The 17,961-nt window shown below is 38.5% G+C and overlaps 1 protein-coding gene across 1 annotated transcript; it reads left to right on the top strand.

Moving 5' to 3' along the window:
- Nucleotides 1-3,474: 3,474 nt before the first annotated feature.
- sptlc2b (serine palmitoyltransferase, long chain base subunit 2b) lies at nt 3,475-17,892 on the top strand. The gene is made up of 12 exons (XM_041975996.1): nt 3,475-3,741; nt 6,161-6,355; nt 6,705-6,859; nt 8,020-8,168; nt 8,593-8,717; nt 10,271-10,364; nt 10,884-10,989; nt 11,909-12,128; nt 12,408-12,534; nt 14,573-14,708; nt 14,850-14,979; nt 15,701-17,892. Exons 1-12 carry the CDS (start codon nt 3,592-3,594, stop codon nt 15,812-15,814), a joined length of 1,701 nt encoding a protein of 566 aa, XP_041831930.1. The 5' UTR covers nt 3,475-3,591; the 3' UTR covers nt 15,815-17,892.
- The last annotated feature ends 69 nt before the right edge of the window (nt 17,893-17,961 follow it).

The raw sequence follows: 17,961 nt of genomic DNA on the forward strand, positions 1-17,961 counted from the left end.
ATGCTGCAAATTAGTAGCTTTGCTAAGGTACCTGATTTAAAACTTGTGTTTGATTAAAACAAATTACCCTTTAGCTTAATGTTGTTTTCTGCTTAATTTTGTTTTGCCTAGCGGCTATAATGCTTGCTAGCACTCATGCATAGTGTGATGGTGCCTTATTATTTTTTAGCCTCGCAAGAAGTGCTTCTTTCACTGCAAATGACTAACTTTGTTAACATTCAGTCTAAAAGTACTCTATTGTCTTTGATACAAATTTATCTTTAGATTTGGGGCTGAGAAATAATGCTGATAACACATTTTTAAAGATTACAAGATTTGTTCCACTTCAAGTGAAATTGTTTTTTTTTTTTTTTTTTTTACTTTATACAAAGCAGTCCGCTCTTTAGTTAAAATAGTTTAATAGCGGTGTATAATTTCTATCAGCTACTGGGTATAAGGAATACGATTTTTCAGTAGAAAAACCTTGAACAAAAGATTTCTTACAAAATAGCCTATAACAATAATAATGATAAAAAGGTCGAAATCACACTCCACTTTTAGCATTTATAGGAACAGAATAATTCATAAAATATAAATGCTTCTGAAAAATATATTAGATAAGAAAAAAAGGTTTCAATTAGGTACAGAATAGTCCTGGACAGTGTGTTACTTACGGATAGTCAAATGATGCATCACAAATGAAAGCTTCATAGCAGAAGAATATTACTGGGACATAATTTTGGCTAATGTTAGTGGTCACAAAGACTAATCATCAGCTTGAATGTACTGAATTTAAGTAAGATATCCTCCAGAACCTGACCCATATTAATCATTCTGTAGTCACAGAATTATAGGCTTTGTTATGTCTTACTGGAAATTAATAATTTTTTTTTTTTTTTTTAAGGTTAATAATTTAATTGAAAACGTAACAGTCTGCAAACAGCTAATGTGCATCAACTACTGTAAATTGTGACTTTTTTATTTCTCTTGCTGAAAAAACACAAAGTCTGACTGACTGGCAGCTGTAGTCCACCATCAACTTTTTGTGTGTTACTGAAACAGACAAATCATCTCAAACTTAAATGTGCTATATCCTCTATTTAAATAGGGATTTATAACCATCGTGTTGATGAAAGATAAATAAGTATATTGCTTTCTTAGATACATTTTTCTCTTGTAGTTATTTGCTTAGAATACTTGTTTTTTTCTTTACAGTTATTAATTTTTATTCATGAAATAAATAAAACCAGGAAAACATGCTGTTAAGATTATGAGAGAAATGAATCCCTTGTCACTTCATCAGATCTCATAAAACCTTTTTAATATGGAAATCTTCTGTAAGGACTACATATAAACTATATACTCTGTAAGCAAAACATAACTGGACATAGCCAACAAAAACATAGCTGCAAAGCGTTTTAAAAATCAATCCATGAGTAAATAAATTGCCTGTTTGTTTTGAGTTAGTATGATTTTCTGTCTCATCCCAATGAATTAGTCATTGTTAAAGCTGATTACAGGGTGTGTATCAATTAGAGCACCTCCTGTCTCCCTTTAACCCTCTCTTTGATGCTGTTATAGCTGGATCCTTATCAGCTCTATCAGTTTGGGAATGGATAGGTTATTAACAGCCTTTGTGCACACTGGTAAGAGCTAACCAGGCTGATGTTTTATTATCCCAAACTCAAGGTTAAAACCTTGAGAGGAGGGTTGAAAATTGATTAGAGAATCAAATTATAAGATGTTATCGCCATTGTCTTAATCATGGATGTGACACCAATGAAACACTGGGCTGCACACCAATTCTACTTTATACTGAACTATTATCCTTTGCACCAATGTAACCTTGTCTGATTGCAGGTCTGTTAAGACAAACTCAACCTTTCTGCAGCTCAGCAGTGCCATCTAGAAGGGTGACAGAAGAAACAGCTTTTTGGAAATCTGGAGCTGATTTTACTGCCTGCAAAGAACTTTCTCTGTTTACACATGAACATGATTTGCCAACCAACAAATACATGCAAATAATGTGGGGAGGATACTGCTGCCTTATGAATAATCACACCATCACAGACACATACAGAACAACACAGCAGGGCCTGTGCTTGTAGACACGTTCCACCAGAACACATTTAACAAACAGGAAGAGGACAGGATGTTTCAACTTGGAGGAAAAGGAGGAAATTCTCTTGTTGTGGTAATCTCTCATGGCAGGGGCACTTTTCTTATCTGTGTATGTGAAACATCAACTCTCACAAGTCTGCTGTGGGATGTACCAGGAAGTTACCGCAATAAGCACTGTTATCTAATGGACACATTGAGCAGTAGGTGTCAGTAATGAATTGAAATGCTTTTTATAAAAGATAGTTATTTCCAGTCTTGTGTTCTATAAAACACAATAAGATTAAATTCCTAGCTTTTATAAAGCCCAGTAAGGCTCAAATAAACCCATATAGCAGACATGTTTGGGCTAAATTACTAAGTGGCACTTATGGCACTGGCAAAATGTGTGGGCCAGAAGTGGACCAGATGATAGTTGCCAGCCTGGTTTGGATCATAGCAAGTATCCTGGGTGCCACATGTGGTCCAGATGTTATTTGTTGGCCTGGACATGGATTACAGCAAATATTTTGTCAGCCAAATGGTTCTAATGGAGAGCTTGTCTGGACAGATTACGGCAATTTCATAGTGGTCCATGTGTGGTGGCCATGTAGCTGAGTTTTGGCAGGCACACTCACTCCGTAAGTCAAGGCTAAATTTGGGCCAAACAAAAATGCACATTTGAGCCATATTTGGGCCAAACGTTTTTTGCTATCTGGGAAAGGTCTATCACAAGGAATGTATGCAAAATACACTGTTTTTACACCATTATATGGTATGAAAATCCACATTTTTTGTTTACTTAATGTCAATAGGGAGTTGGAAAAACCACACTTAAACATTAAGACAAAAGGACCAGCTATTTTTAACATTTTTTCCAGCTGAAATGCAGGTAAATTGACTGTTAATTCAGAATTTTCTATAGTATATTTCCATATTTTTACTTTCTTAATGAGAGACATCTTAGAGATATTCTTTACACTTGTTATCTATCTTCCCAGCCCAGATGAGGAACAGCGTCACTGGAAAAGGTTAATCAGCTGGCTTGGGCAAGGGTTACTGTAGGTTAGATCCGTGGGCTTGGCCCCCGGACGTCCCACACCGTAGAGAGTATGACGCCCAGCAGAGAGGGAGAAGTAAGGTAAGAGCTCTCATTCTGCTCCAAAATTTGTTTGACACAAGACCGAGACACGCAAAAAGAAAAGGTACAATGTTTCGCGTAGTTATTAATTGTAATATTAGTTGTAATAACATGCACCTTTTTTTTTATTCAGGAAAAGTTAATGTGTAGATTATTTGCAAGCGTTATTCATCTGGCATGAAAAGACGATCTTTGTACTGACGTGACGCCATTGGTCAAATAAACCAGCCAGGGGCGTGGATTTCCGCCAAGCTCGTGTCGTTCATAGTGCGGAGTGGGCGTTAAATCCGTCTTCCCTACATCTCGTACTCAACTTCACGCTTAACGTTGCACAAGTTGCGGCACTTCCTAAAATTTCCAGGCGCGGTCGGCCGATGAAGATGACACAAAGCTCCGCCACCAAGCTGCTAAACGGAGATATCTGTCACCAGACCTCAAACGGGAAAAATGCGAGTAAAAATGGCTTCGTGAAGAAGCGCTGCCTGTTCCAACAGCCACAGAATTACCAGAGCCCCAGGGAGAAGGTAAGGCCCAACCGTCAAGTGTAGAGGTTGGTAGGGGAAACCATCAATGCTAGCATCTGCTGAAGCACATTTTTGAATGGGTGTTGTTAATTAGGGCTTGGGAGTTAACCGTGTGTTTCTCCTGTGTTCGTTTTGTGACTACCAGTTCGTATGTGGGGTGTTGTTTTTTTTTCAGCGGGCACACGGAAAATATGAGCCGACGCTATGTCAAACGCTGTCTCCTGAGTAAACGTTGTCATTAATGAAATTACCTCGTAAAGGTCCCGCCTATCATTTTTAAATTAATGGTTTATTTGATACTATATATTTATGCTAGCAGCTATATTGACTATTTTATCTAGTTAATACTGCATTTATAACCAGCTAGCTTAATCTAGTTAAGTGTTATTATAGTAATGACCAATTTTAACATTATGTTTATGGCTCAACCGTGAGTTCGTCTGATTTCAATGAAAGCCACACTTAACTTTTGTGCTTTAAACTTGGTTGGTGACAATGCCACCTGATCAGGGATGATTGTAGTGGTGGCTTTTTTGTTTGTTGTAACTTTACACCCTGTTGTCTCCCTGCTATCTGTGGTGAGGTTAGGCAGGTTTCTGTTTACAGACTCTAGTTTGAAGAAGACCAGAATCCAGTTGAGTTGAAGGAGGTGTCCTCAGAGGTAGAATAGGGTTGCTGTCACGTGCCACATTTAGCAGTATTTGAAGGGTGTTGTACCACCAAGGCTGGATTTTAAACTCCCATAAAAATGACATGTATGTGGTAGTACAGTGGAGGTTGGGTACTCATATTTGTTTATTATCTTAAGCTCTTATTTGCCTCCAGTTTTAGACAAACACTGAAGAAAACGTCATATTCTGTAGCTCTGAGTTGTAGACCTGCTGATTTAAACACCCAACATGTTTAGTCAATAGAGTCCAGATTCTGTGGTTGCTACACCAATTATATATTTATCCCACAAGACGGTTAGGCTGAGCTACATATCATAGGCATCAGAAAATTTGTTGTAGTACTTGAGAAATATTTGAAGCCATAAATGGACTGAATTTCAATTTTATGAATAAATATCTGATCTCATTTTTTATTATTGTTGTGATATGATCTTCCTTGTCTCTTGGTAAACCAACTGAGAACTTCACGGGCCTCTTTCAGAAGTATTTTTACTGTTTCTTAACTTGGTTAGGAAACATAGAACTGACTTATGTCTGATTACTTCTCACAAAAACTGTCTAGTTTGAAAATGATTTACTGTAGGCCTGTGTCTTGGTCAAAGATCGATAATACATTTTTCTATGGCCTGGTCTCTTAGCTTTGAAACTGATCATTCCTTATCGTGCTAATATAGGGCAAGTAGTTGGAAATGGGAACAGCTTTCAGCTGGGAAAGTAGAGATGGTTATCAATTTAAGTTAGCTTTGCACTGAATCAACATTTCACAGGGAGACGACTTCCTCCCTTTTGCCTAATGTAAACCATACACCTTATGCTTACACTACAAGCTTTTCCTATTATGTATACAATGTAATATGATCATTATCCACTAAACTGTAGAGCAGGATGGGGACAATTTCTCTGGTACCAACTATAAAAGGATGGCCAATATCAAAGTCTTCACAGTCTTTTGCTTGACCGCAGGTCTGGAAAAATAAACAAATTTGATGTCAAACAAACTGTGTTTAGCCACTGTGGTTGAGATCAGTATGCTGCAGTCTCACAGAGACATGTATTTGGATATGAATGTGTTTTCTCCCTGCAGTGACTACTGGTTTGTTGGTCTTCCAGTTCATTTCTTGAAACTTTTCAAGAGGGACCAGTGTAACAGATTTTAATCACATACACAATACTGTTCCCTAGCTCAGAGGTATTTCTTGAAGAAGCATGACCGGTCACATGAGGAGCGGTTGCTAAGCTGCAGGGCAGAGCCTGTAATGAGTGGCTGCCCTCAACTAAAGTCACACATTTTATGTTGGAATTATGCTACTATTTAACTTTGTGCTGCTCCCTCAGTGCGTCACTACATTTATAAGGTTGTGCAATTCAGGATCAGTATTTTCATTCATAGAATATTCTGGATTTATACCCATTTTACCCCTTTTCTGGTACATAAGGACATAGGAGCGGCTTGGTCGAAATGAGGGAACTGACTTGTTGCAGCCCATATTAGCCTTTTAATTCATTCAAAGCAAATCAGCCCAAATGTCTTGTATGCAGATTTGTATTGGCACTGTCTGGTTTTTTTTCCAGTTTAAGAATGGAAGATTTAATGAGTAAACAGTTCTCAAGTATTGGTTAAACATTACAAATGCTCTTTGGTCCCAGACATGGTACAAACATTAGTCTTTGTTTTATGTTTTTAAGCTGTATTAAAATGTTGAAACATCTGACTTGTGATCATAACCTTTTAGTTTTGCTCTTCCCAGAACCAAAATGTCCCACATAATTCCAGCTTGTATAAGAAGCCCTTTGCGGAGTCCTTTGAGGAGACACCTCTGCTGGTCGCTGTGCTCACCTACATGGGCTATGGCATCCTCACCATCTTCGGCTACCTCAGAGACTTTCTCCGCCACTGGAACATCGAGAAGTGCCACGTGGCTAGGGAGAGAGAGGAGCAGAAGGTAGCGTGGTATTCACGTTATACTTGAGTACTAGGTACTGTTGCATTTTAGGCAAACTTAGTAATATCAAATTAAAAAAGCGACCTATTATTTAGCTTTTCTTCGATAGGTTTATTTAAGATAGAGCTTTATATTTACAGTGACAATGTGTTTCAGATCTGCTGGTCTCAAGTGTCCTTTTGCATCAGTAGCTGTCAGCATTTTCTGTTACACTCACTTTCACACCCAATTTATCGGTAATTGTTTGGTGTTGGTCTTGTTTGTACAGAAGAAACATTTATGTGTGTGTATATGCTAAACTTTCCAATAGATATGAATAATAATCTTATCTCTTATTTTAACTTTGCAGGATTTTGTTCCTCTCTATCAGGACTTTGAGAACTTTTACACAAGGAACTTGTACATGAGGATCCGAGACAATTGGAACCGACCTATTTGCAGCGTCCCTGGCGCCAAGATGGACTTGGTAGAGACAGTTACTCACAACTACAACTGGACGTTTGAGTAGGTTGCTGCATTGTGTGTGATTGTTGGTGTTTTCTGTTCTGTGTGTACATACAGCATCAGTCAGCCCTCTTTTTTTTATGTCTATGGTCTACTTGAAATTCATAGATGAATCTGAGGGCCATTCTTCTCTCAGAGCTGTGTATTTATGTACATTTTTTTTATATTTGTCAATTATCAGTTGATGTTACATTACAATGACACACCTGCTCTGTGTGATCTTCTCCAAGCTTTTTCGATTCATTGTTGTGGCAGCTCATGTCTGCATTGTGAGTCCCACAGTCCAGAGTAGATGAACGTTCAGGTTCTCCTCCTCCAACTTAAACAATCTGCTAAAAAGCCTCCCACAGAGCTGAAATCAGTGTTGCTTAGTAAGTCCCAACATGGACAGTGCTTCAAGCTGCTCAAATGATTCTTACTTGGGTTTTGGTTCAGTTTGTTTTGGTTTGAGATGCCTCAACTTTCACACCACACCCAGTTCTTTCATGAGGTCATATATCACACCCTGAAGTCACTGACCTTGTAAGACTGATAAGCACGATGCAAGCCATGATTCAGAGGGTTATTTTGAAAGCACTGATATCTGTCACATGTTTTTGAAAAGAAAGACACTTTTCCCTAATGAAACAACAAATGATAAACTCTGTAGCGTAAATGCACCAGCTTGTGGTGATGATGACTTTAGTATCCATATAATCTGATTATGGAAGAAAGTTAAAGCAACATGAATTATTCCTGAGATTACCCCACCTAATGATTTCCAAGAATTGCTCAAGTTCTCTGTTTGAAAGCCAAACGTACATAGTATACATGAAAGTTTATGTAGTTGATTATTAGACAGGGCTTCATATGAGCTAGTCAAAAGGAATGGGGAGAGTTTGTTTATGTTTCTCTAGTAAAATTGTCATATTCTTTCTGGTTTCACATTAGTATGTGAAGTATCCACAATGCAGCTGGATTTCCTCTACGTGATTAACTGTTTATACTGTATTTTATCAGCATACATAGTAACTCTGCTGTTCAAAGAGTCAGGCTTGAGCAGTAAATAAGAGGGTTGCCAAGCAACCGGAGCTGACAGGCTCACACACTGACAATAATTATGTGCATTAACCTTGAGGCATACCACCAATTTTCAGTGTGTGACTGTTGATTTCTCTTAGGCACACTGGTAAAGTGGTGAAGGATGTTATCAACATGGGTTCATACAACTACCTTGGCTTTGCTGAAAACACTGGAGCTTGTGCCGACGCTGCTGTTGAAGCCACACAGCTGTATGGAGTCGGAGTAGGAAGCACCCGCTGTGAAATGGGTAAGGAAGACCGTCTTTGAACGGAATCAGTTTTTGACTAGCCTCCATGATTAATCATTTCAAAGTTTTTAAAGTGAATGCTGTTTTAACATCTCCGCCGGTTTTGTTTGCTACTTGAGGAAACGCCACAGACTGATGTCACTGTCAAGGACGGAATAATTGAGGAAAAATGGATTAGTTGTGAGATTTATGGTATTTTAGCACAGTACTTCTTCTGCTAAAGCTTCAGTTTCACTTTTTTTCTTTTTTTTTTAATTAATGAAAAAGCAGGGGTTGCATTTAACCGAGGGGGAAAATGCACACTTCCGCCTATCTCTGTTTCTTTAAGTGGTTCAAGTGTGATATAAACATATTTCCTATAAGGGAACACTTAAGTGATGGAGTGCAGCGACGTCGGATTAAAACAAAGTGTTGCCATTTTCAGGGAACCTGGACATCCATGAGGACTTGGAGCAGTTGGTTGCCAGGTTTCTGGGTGTTGAGTCATCCATGGTATTTGGCATGGGCTTTGCAACAAACTCCATGAACATTCCTGCTCTTACTGGAAAGGTGAGGAATTTCATTCACTTCCTTTTGTTCTTTGCTTTTTCCTGAGCATGACACATGTGTCTTTATGTGTGCTTATATCTGCACATTTTTCCTGTACTAGAAATTGTTTGCCATTAACAAGAAAAAGACCTCTTCCTGAGTAAAGTTAAAAACAAGAGATGTTTTCAAAAGCGTTGCTGAACTTGAGGAGTTTTGGCTGTTTTCCCAGTATGTTAGCATCCGGTACAAGCTTTCAAAACATTCAGAGTGGAGAGAGGATTTTTGGCCAGTCCCACTGTTCTAACTCCAGTCCTAACAACCCAGCAGACAGAGAGAAAACACATAAATACTGAGAAATCCAAAGATTTGAGTCATTTAGGTTCCCTTGTTGCAACAGTTCAGAAATTTTAATCAGTGGAAGTTGCTTCTCTTCTTGCTCACATCCTCATGACCTCATAGCATTCTGCTATATTATGTAACAAGCTTGATTGTACTTTCACCAAAAAATCTGGAGACTATGTGGGTGGTCAGGTGTGTTATTTAATAAACTGGATGTGCTGCAGTAAACATGCTGGGAGTGTATCTGCCTGTTTGTGCATTTTATTGGTTATCAGTTGTTTTGTAATCCTTTGTTACAAGATCTACAGTCTGTAAATTAATGTTTTTTATTATTATTTTCAAATAGAGAAAACCATCACAGTAGACAAAGCATGTATACTAGTCTGAGTAAAGATAAAATCTATGTCTTTAGTTTGTCACATCACAGATAAATGTGCCGTTCACCATCATGTAAACAATATCAGGCTTCAAAATCACAGGAAATCAGTGCTTTCTGTTAGACGCAGCGCTGTCTGATTGACAGGTCTCATCAGCTTAAGTAAAACACACGGAGCATAAAGATCAGTTAATTATAACAAAAACAGAGTGCTGAGATGTGAAATTACTGACAGATGCTGCAGATGTTGCACAGCACAAGTTCTACCGATTCTGGATTACAGGAACAACGTGGAACAGTTTGATAGCTTGTGGCTAGTTAATGCGTTTATCCGGCCTGCTTATATCATTTGAGTTTAAGAGATGCTTACTTTACAGTATATGCACAATCACCCATGTCATGGATTTGTAGATTTTTTTTTTATTTTTTATTTTTTTTAAACCTGCTGCAAAATGCCTGAGCAGATCTCCTTTTTTAAGGAAGGAAATGTTGATGGTTCAGCTCATGTCAGTAAAACACAGTTCTGTCTCTGAATGTGTTGAAATCAACAACTGTCTTAACACTGTATAACTTGCTTCCATACTAATTTCTGAATTAGCTTTTTTCCTGGCTTTAAATGCAGTGTTGAACTCTGGGTGGAGACATGTAGCGTTTCTCAAGGAAGAATAACCAAATACTGGGCTGTAGAGTAATTGCTTAACACTTAAACCCCCAGCTTGTGAAATCCTGCATGATCTTGTAAAACAAAGCTCTACAGAAACAATAATACTCTGTCTATAGGAGCTGGTGGGACCTATGAGCATGTGTGAACTCCTTTAGTATGTTTCAGATATCAAGTATTTTTGTCGTCTTGTTGTAGGGTTGTCTCATCTTGAGTGACGAGCTGAATCACGCGTCATTGGTGCTGGGTGCTCGGCTATCAGGTTCCACAATCCGGGTCTTCAAACACAACAGTGGGTGACTTTTCCTCTTTCCATTTCATAAGAAAAAAATGCCACTCTGACCTAATACACACAAAACAAGCAGAAACAGAACACTCAGGATTAAAATGGCTCTTTCAACACTTGAAAATAATTAGCTGTAATTGCGTTTACCTGAACAGGTAGTAAATACCTATTACAGGGTGTGTGTTGCTTTTCAAAAGTCCACCTGTCTCTCTTATTCTTGTTTAGTCATGTTACACAGATCTGGATTTTCCTCCTTACCTTTGTGTCTTTTTATTTATTGTACTGAATCACACAGCAGTGGGTGTGGTGTAAAAACCACTCAGAGCACACAGACGGTCACCAAACACCACAACAGAGAGATTAAAACTAAGATAGCAGCAATTAACCAGGCTGTCCGGCTACTGAGAAATTTGTTTCAGTGTGATCATAAAATATTCACACTTAAAGAAAATGATTATATTTTTGTAGGGAAAAAATGTTTTTAACTTTTATTGTCTTTAATTCAATAACTCTTTTGTGTTATAGACATGCAAAGCCTGGAAAAGCTGCTGAGAGATGCCATTGTACATGGGCAGCCCAGGACCCACAGGCCTTGGAAGAAAATTCTCATTGTGGTGGAGGGAATATACAGGTACACACTTGACATTTCTGTAAAACACAGAATGTTTCTGACATTGTTAATTCAGTTTCTTTTCTTCTTTGACTGGGACCTTTCATTTGGTTGAGATCCCATTAATCCTCAGCTTGACTGGTTTTGGGGAAAAAGCATGCAACCAATTTCAAACAGCTAATGTTATAAAAGCCATACTCTCCTATGACGTTTCTTTTGTTGTCTGTGCAGAACTCATTTAACACATTTAGGTCACGGTGCAAAGATATTGACGTTTTAAACTGATCATTGGTCCTGGAGGCTGTTTTTATGATAGGAACACGGCTCTGTCTTTACTGTTGCAGCAAACTCATTTGCAGTAAAACAGTGTGACGCATTTACACGACAACTGAAACATTATTGCAGCACATTACAGTTCAGTGGGAGAACATTTGTACGGCAGGCTGATTGCAAAAAAGTATTCTATGGTGACAACATACACATCACAAATTCACATCTTCTAGTTTACTTTTTTTTTCTCCATAAAAATGTCAGATAATTTTCAGTTTAAAGTGTGCTCACTTTCCTGGGTGCATGACACACCATTTGTTCTTTGTAATTAAAACAAAGGTAATGGGTTTATTGATCAGTATAGTACTGAGAGGAACTGTCTGACAGAATCGGTGGCCCTTATTAATATATTAGTTGACTTTCAATTTCAAAGGAATTTTTAAAGCAAATATTTCATTTGCTTAAACAGTGCTTCTTGCTTTTCCCACCTTATCATACTAAAGCAGTAGTCAGGTGATTTCCAATAAGGTGAAGTTTCCAATGTAGGTTTTTGGTGTTTTTTTTTTTTTTTATATATATAACAATTGAAGCCAGAATGATCAGAAAGATGAAATCACAGTCAAATTATTGTTATCTAATTTGTTTAAATTATTTGTTTTTAAATCCCAAGTATGGAGGGGTCCATCGTGCGTCTACCTGAAGTTATCGCTCTAAAGAAGCGCTACAAAGCATATCTGTATTTGGATGAAGCTCACAGTATCGGTGCCCTTGGACCCAATGGCAAAGGAGTTGTGGATTACTTTGGCCTGGATCCCAAAGATGTGGACATCATGATGGGAACATTCACCAAGAGCTTTGGAGCTGCTGGTGGATACATTGGAGGCAAAAAGGTTAGTGAGAAGTTGGCAATAAAAAGCAAAACAAAAGAAAGTCAAACCGTTTTCCCTGGTAGAAGTACTGGGGCATCTTGATTACAGTGGACGAAAATCTTACTCATCTTCAGGAGCTTGAGCATTTTTAACAGAACCTTAAAGTCTATTGATTCAGTTTAAGTATAAAAAAGGGATCATTATGTTTGAGGAAAATAAATGTTAAATGCTACTATTTGTTATTGATATTATTATAATTGACATGTCAGCGACAAACTGTTTGATTAATTTCTCTTTCAGGAGCTGATTGACTACCTGCGCTGCCACTCTCACAGCGCCCTGTACGCCACCTCTATGTCCCCTCCCGTGGCTCAGCAGATCATCACCTCCATGAGGATAATCATCGGTGAGGATGGGACATCACTGGGTAAGTGCCAAAAACCTTTATGATATACGTACCACGCAGTGTCAGTGTTTAGTTTTTTATATGATGTCATATTAAAACTCATATTTTGTTGTGGTTTTCTGTCTGCTTGTGTTTTTCATTTGAAAATACCCATGATTCGAAAGAGTTACCAATGTTACCCATGAGCTCCCAGTTTCTGCATGTGCTGGACTCGGCCACATGATGGCAGTATAGATCCATTGCTCAGATTTGACTGGCTATCAGACAAAAGCGTTCTGTTTCTCTCATCTTGCACCAGTTTTGCTGGCTTCTGTGCATGAGCGAGGCTGTCTGTTTACATTAGACGTTTTTTATATACAACCATTCGATAAGAGCCCATGTCATTATCCAGTAACCAATTATTTACCAGCAGATAAAAGGGTGCTGGGCAGTTTTATCAAATATATAAGGCATATTTTACCAATTTACATCTAAATTATGTGAAGGTGTCATTTAAGCTTACTCTTTGTGACAGTGGGTGAACTTTATTATTTTGCATGTTTGAAGAGGTTTTTGTCAACTTCTACAAAAGCCTCCTCCTTTCTTGGTGGTGCATCTTTTATAAAAGGGTAAAAAAAACGGAGTAGTGGGTACTGCCTTGTGTTTGTTAGATTTAGGCCAGACTGGTGGAAGGGCTTCTACATGCGGCCTTTATCACTTTCACATATGTTTCTTTGCCTTCACACTGTAGGTGGCGAGCAGCATGGTGCTCAGCACCAGCAATCTGACCAAACTCTCTTGGACTCCTCTGCACACACAAATACACAACAAAGTCTTGTTATTCTTGGAGGGCGGCACCCCATTGCTCTTTACAGAACTCAACTGTTCCAGCCTCCCTCAAAAAGCTGATATAAGATCAGGTTACGTTGCCTCTCAGCCATTCAGTTGTTGTGTGCAAAGATAACGACTCCAGGGTAACCTTTTATTGTGTTGCCTTTCGTCTTCTGTATCACTTCTGAGAAGAGAAAGCCAGTGTAGCTGACCTTGCAGCCTGAGCATTGGCTTGACAAGTTTTCCCTGTAGAAGAGTAACAGTGACCGTCTGATTGGTTGCAGCCCTGTCTCTGCTTGCAATTCAAGCCTTTGAAGATTCAGATGCTGACACAAAGTCAAAGTGACAGCTGAGCTGCCCACTAAAGGTTTGTTGTTTCTTCACGTTGCTAAGGAATGGGCAGCAGAAACAGGCCTGCTTCAAATGGAAGCAATGATTAAACATATTGACATGGAGAGACAAATTAAGCTGTCTTTAAATGAAAAGAAGGCAACAGCATGTGAAAGGCTAAATATCACTCAGACGTGGTGATACCTGTGGATTTCTTGACTATGTGTGGATAAATATGATGCCAGACTTTGTTGTATTTCAGCCTACTTTGAAGCGTTGTTGTTTCTGAGCGCAGTCAGGCAGATGTGTGTTGCTGTTGGCACTGTGATACATACTGTTATTTGTTTTCTTAAGATGCTATCTCTGCAGGCATGGACTGAGGATTTAGTGAGAGAATCCACAGCGTGCATCAGACTGACGTGGCAATTGATGTCTGTTTAGTTTCGGCCTTTTGACCTCAGACTGAGAGAATTTTGTTTGCCTTCAACAAACATCTGACATTACATAAGAATTACAAATGTAATCAAATCAATTTTAATGTTGAGAACTCCAAGACTTACATTGCCACCAAAGATCCATCCTCCTATTATTTATTAAGGAGAAAATAGTTCAGGTTTTGTTTTGTTTTTTTGGTGATAAGTAATACAATAATTCAAATATTCAAGCTAGGGTTTAAAGGGTTCAGATAAAAATGTATTCAATGTTTGGTCCTTTTGAGCAGGTCTGAAATTTTTTAAAATGCTTTAAGAAAATAAAAAGCAGGAAAAAATATTGTTTAATGAGTTTATAGGGGTCTTTGTGCAGACATTTTTACCCACAAAGGTCACCAAAGGGTACTACATTTGAGAAGGGCATAGGAGTGTAGACATATGAAGAAGAAAAACATCCTCTAAAATAAACATTTATTTACCTTTTCTAGGTGCTAATCGTCTCAGACAGCTATCAGAGAACACTACCTACTTCCGCAGGAAGCTCCGCGACATGGGCTTTATCATCTATGGCAACGATGACTCGCCTGTTGTACCCATGATGCTTTACATGCCTGCCAAAATTGGGTATGTGATTTTATCCTCCATTATCTGATCAAACTCTTTCCTCTGGGGACACTAAAGATGTTCCTCACATGTTAACTGCTACCTTCCCATTTCTTCTTAATCTTAATGAAACAGCAAACTGATCCTTTCTTTGCTTTTCAGGGCATTTGGCCGAGAGATGTTAAAGAGGAACATTGGAACAGTGGTCGTCGGCTTCCCAGCGACTCCCATCATTGAGTCGAGAGCACGCTTCTGCATCTCAGCTGCGCATACCCGGGAGATGCTTGATACAGTAAGTTTTCTTTCTTTCCCTGCTGGATTGAAATCAGTACAGGCTAGTTCACTTGTGAGGACTGTATATTATCTTCCACATAACTTTGTGATCATGGATCCAAGACCCAAGGTCATCAACCAGATCTGCTTGCTGACTGACTGATTTATGTGCTTTTATGTCCATGTGTGTGTGTGTGTGTGTGTGTACCTGCTGAATAATAAAAGCTTCCAACATGTGCTTTATTAAAGAACCTAGAAGGCCAAGCTGTCTTTAAAGATTACAGCATGGCCCAGACTTTGATTTTTATTTGAGCTGCTCTGTTTCTCCAAAGACACTTCATTCATCTTCGTGAGGAGCATGTCAGCACCGTTTGTAATAATCCATTTAAAGGGCATCAGCCTGCGTTTGTAAAGCACATGGAGGAGCCGCTTTTTCCGTCTTTGGAAAAGCCAGCCCTCGCTATTTCTCAAACCATGGAATCGGGGGGGGAAAAAAAAGGTCAGGAGGAAGGTAAATTGTTTCCAGGTGCCCTGCAGTGTGTTGCAATGCTGATACAGTCTCTGGTGGAAAGAAGTGGAGGGGGCTACGTTCGGTTGTGGTTTTTTAGCGAGCCTTCTGTTCACCTTTGTTTTTGGAGTCCTCCACTCTGACATGTCAAAAGTCTTCATTTGATTTTGGCTAAAGAAAATAAAGTCTCTTTGGATTTGGATTAAAATCAATCTTCTTGTTGCTTTGTCAGGCATTGGAAGTCATCAGCGAAGTGGGTGACCTGCTGCAGCTGAAGTACTCCCGGCGTGAACAGCCTCTTCCCTCACTGGGGTGGATGTCTGAGGAGAGCCTGCTGCAAGACTGAGCCTCATCCTTCCTTCCATATCAAGCCTTCTTCTCACATCACTGTATTTCCCTTTTGTTTGCGTGTGCTTCTGATAACACTTCTTTCCCCCTTGTCTTCCTATGAGCCAGTTCCTCCACTCAACTGTTCCATATCTTCTCACATTAAACTCCCACATCCCATGCAGTCTGTGACCTGTCCAGCCAATTTACTCAAACCCTGGCAGGTTAAAAAAAAAACTCACTCACATTTCTGCCTGTTGTTACAAAGTGCATTATAGGCTATTCTGATTGCATTGTCTCACATCAAGTCTTATTCCTGTGTGCACATTGAATGTGTATTTTATTTGTGCAATAACAACAACAACGTGTAGTTTCTTTGTAATACAGACAACCTGCAGCAGTGTAAGCAAAGCTCTTGGAGGAAAAGGAATCTGATCAGAGCCACTGCTATGTTGCACACAATAAGAAAATATGACATATGTAAATATTATTTTTCACAATGTTTATAATACTGCTTTAGAAAAGTATCCCAAACCTCAGAGAGATGCAAGATTATTTGACAGGGATAAGCATGTGCTCTTCATATTTATTGATCTGATTGCTTTTTATCTCACAAGTTACAACAGTGGATTTCCTTAATCACATTTACTTGAATGGTGAGTATAGATTATTGGTTTCTTTCCCTAACCAAAGGATATAAATATAATGATATATTTTCTACCTTTTTTCTCTTGAAATGCAAAACAGATGTTCTGAAAGAAAATGTGTAACGGGGAAAGAATTCCAGGGAGCAAGACTGACAAATATTTTTTTACTGCTTATTTACTAAGAATAGATTTCAGCCTTATTTACTGTTTACACCTGCACTCAAAAGTTTGAGCCTAATGTCTTTAACATTTCTAAAAGCCAATGAGCTACATGTGTGATTTTTTTTTTTCCTCATTCATTCTCACTAAAGTGCTTTCATGTGTATCAGTAATCTGAGCACAAAGACACGCTGCAACTAAAATCTGTATGTATGACGATGCTCATCTGACGTACAGGCAGCTTTATTTATTTATAATGTGCTTGTTATCCTTCGCCTGTTTCTTTTTATTTCTTTTTGATAAACTATTATTGGAAAGGCAGCTCCAAATGTGCCCCAGTGAAGAGTATATTTTACCTGATTTCATGTCTTTAGTGCTGCACCACTGACGGGCATGTTAAATGCTCAGATGAAGTATGCAGTGCAGTTTGTAAAGAAAAAGTTTAGATATTAAAATATTATTTTTCTTTTCCTCATAATCTGTGATCATCCTCTGGAACATTCCATATCAACCTGTTTTCAGGTTTTACTGTTTGTTTTGGTCTTAATTTTCATTGCATACACACCACTGTCACACTGGTTTGATTGTTTTATGCTCATCATCATTCTGTTGATGTGAACTTGAGGCCATGTCTGGTGATGTGTCAGTCTCCCCCTCCCAACAAATAAGTTCGAAGTGGTGAAACTGAACATGTATCCAAAATTAATTAATAATGTTGGCATTAAATTGCAGCATGATGGCTATTTTTGGTCTTCTTTTTATACAGCAGTGACACTTTTCTGTGATAAATACCACTGTATTTTTTTTTCATAGAAAACTGAATAATAAATCTGTGATGCATTTCATTTTAATAAATCCAAAATGTGGAAATCCAGACTGAAATCTGGATGCAGTTCCCCAAAAAGTGCTCCGACAAGAATTTTCTCCAAGTCAAAGTTTCCTCTCAAGCAGAGTTCAGTAACGGTCTCCACATTTCTGTTAATGGATGCAAAAAAAATTTAATTACAAACAGCAACATGGCTGCTTTCCTCACTGAAAATGCAGATTTCACATCAAGGGAGATTATTCAAATGTTTGCAGCTCTTGGGTGCATGGTGACATCCTCCTAAGCTACAACACATAGGCTAAATGTAAACTATCCTGCTGTGACCAATGGAAACTTCTCGGCTGCTTTTTACCTTTTGGAGTTGTATTTGGGTTCTTAAACCTCATGGAGAAGTTTGAAGGCCTGATGTTTGTTGACCATGATGTTGGAAACAGTGCTGCAAAGATTAAATCATCCAGTTTGAAACCAGTCTTGGAGTTGGTTTGTTTATTTACCACCCATACACACAAACTAAAGTAACAACTTAAGTACTCG

This window comes from Melanotaenia boesemani, chromosome 22, assembly GCF_017639745.1.
Source record: "Melanotaenia boesemani isolate fMelBoe1 chromosome 22, fMelBoe1.pri, whole genome shotgun sequence".
NCBI classification, from domain to species: Eukaryota; Metazoa; Chordata; class Actinopteri; order Atheriniformes; family Melanotaeniidae; genus Melanotaenia; species Melanotaenia boesemani.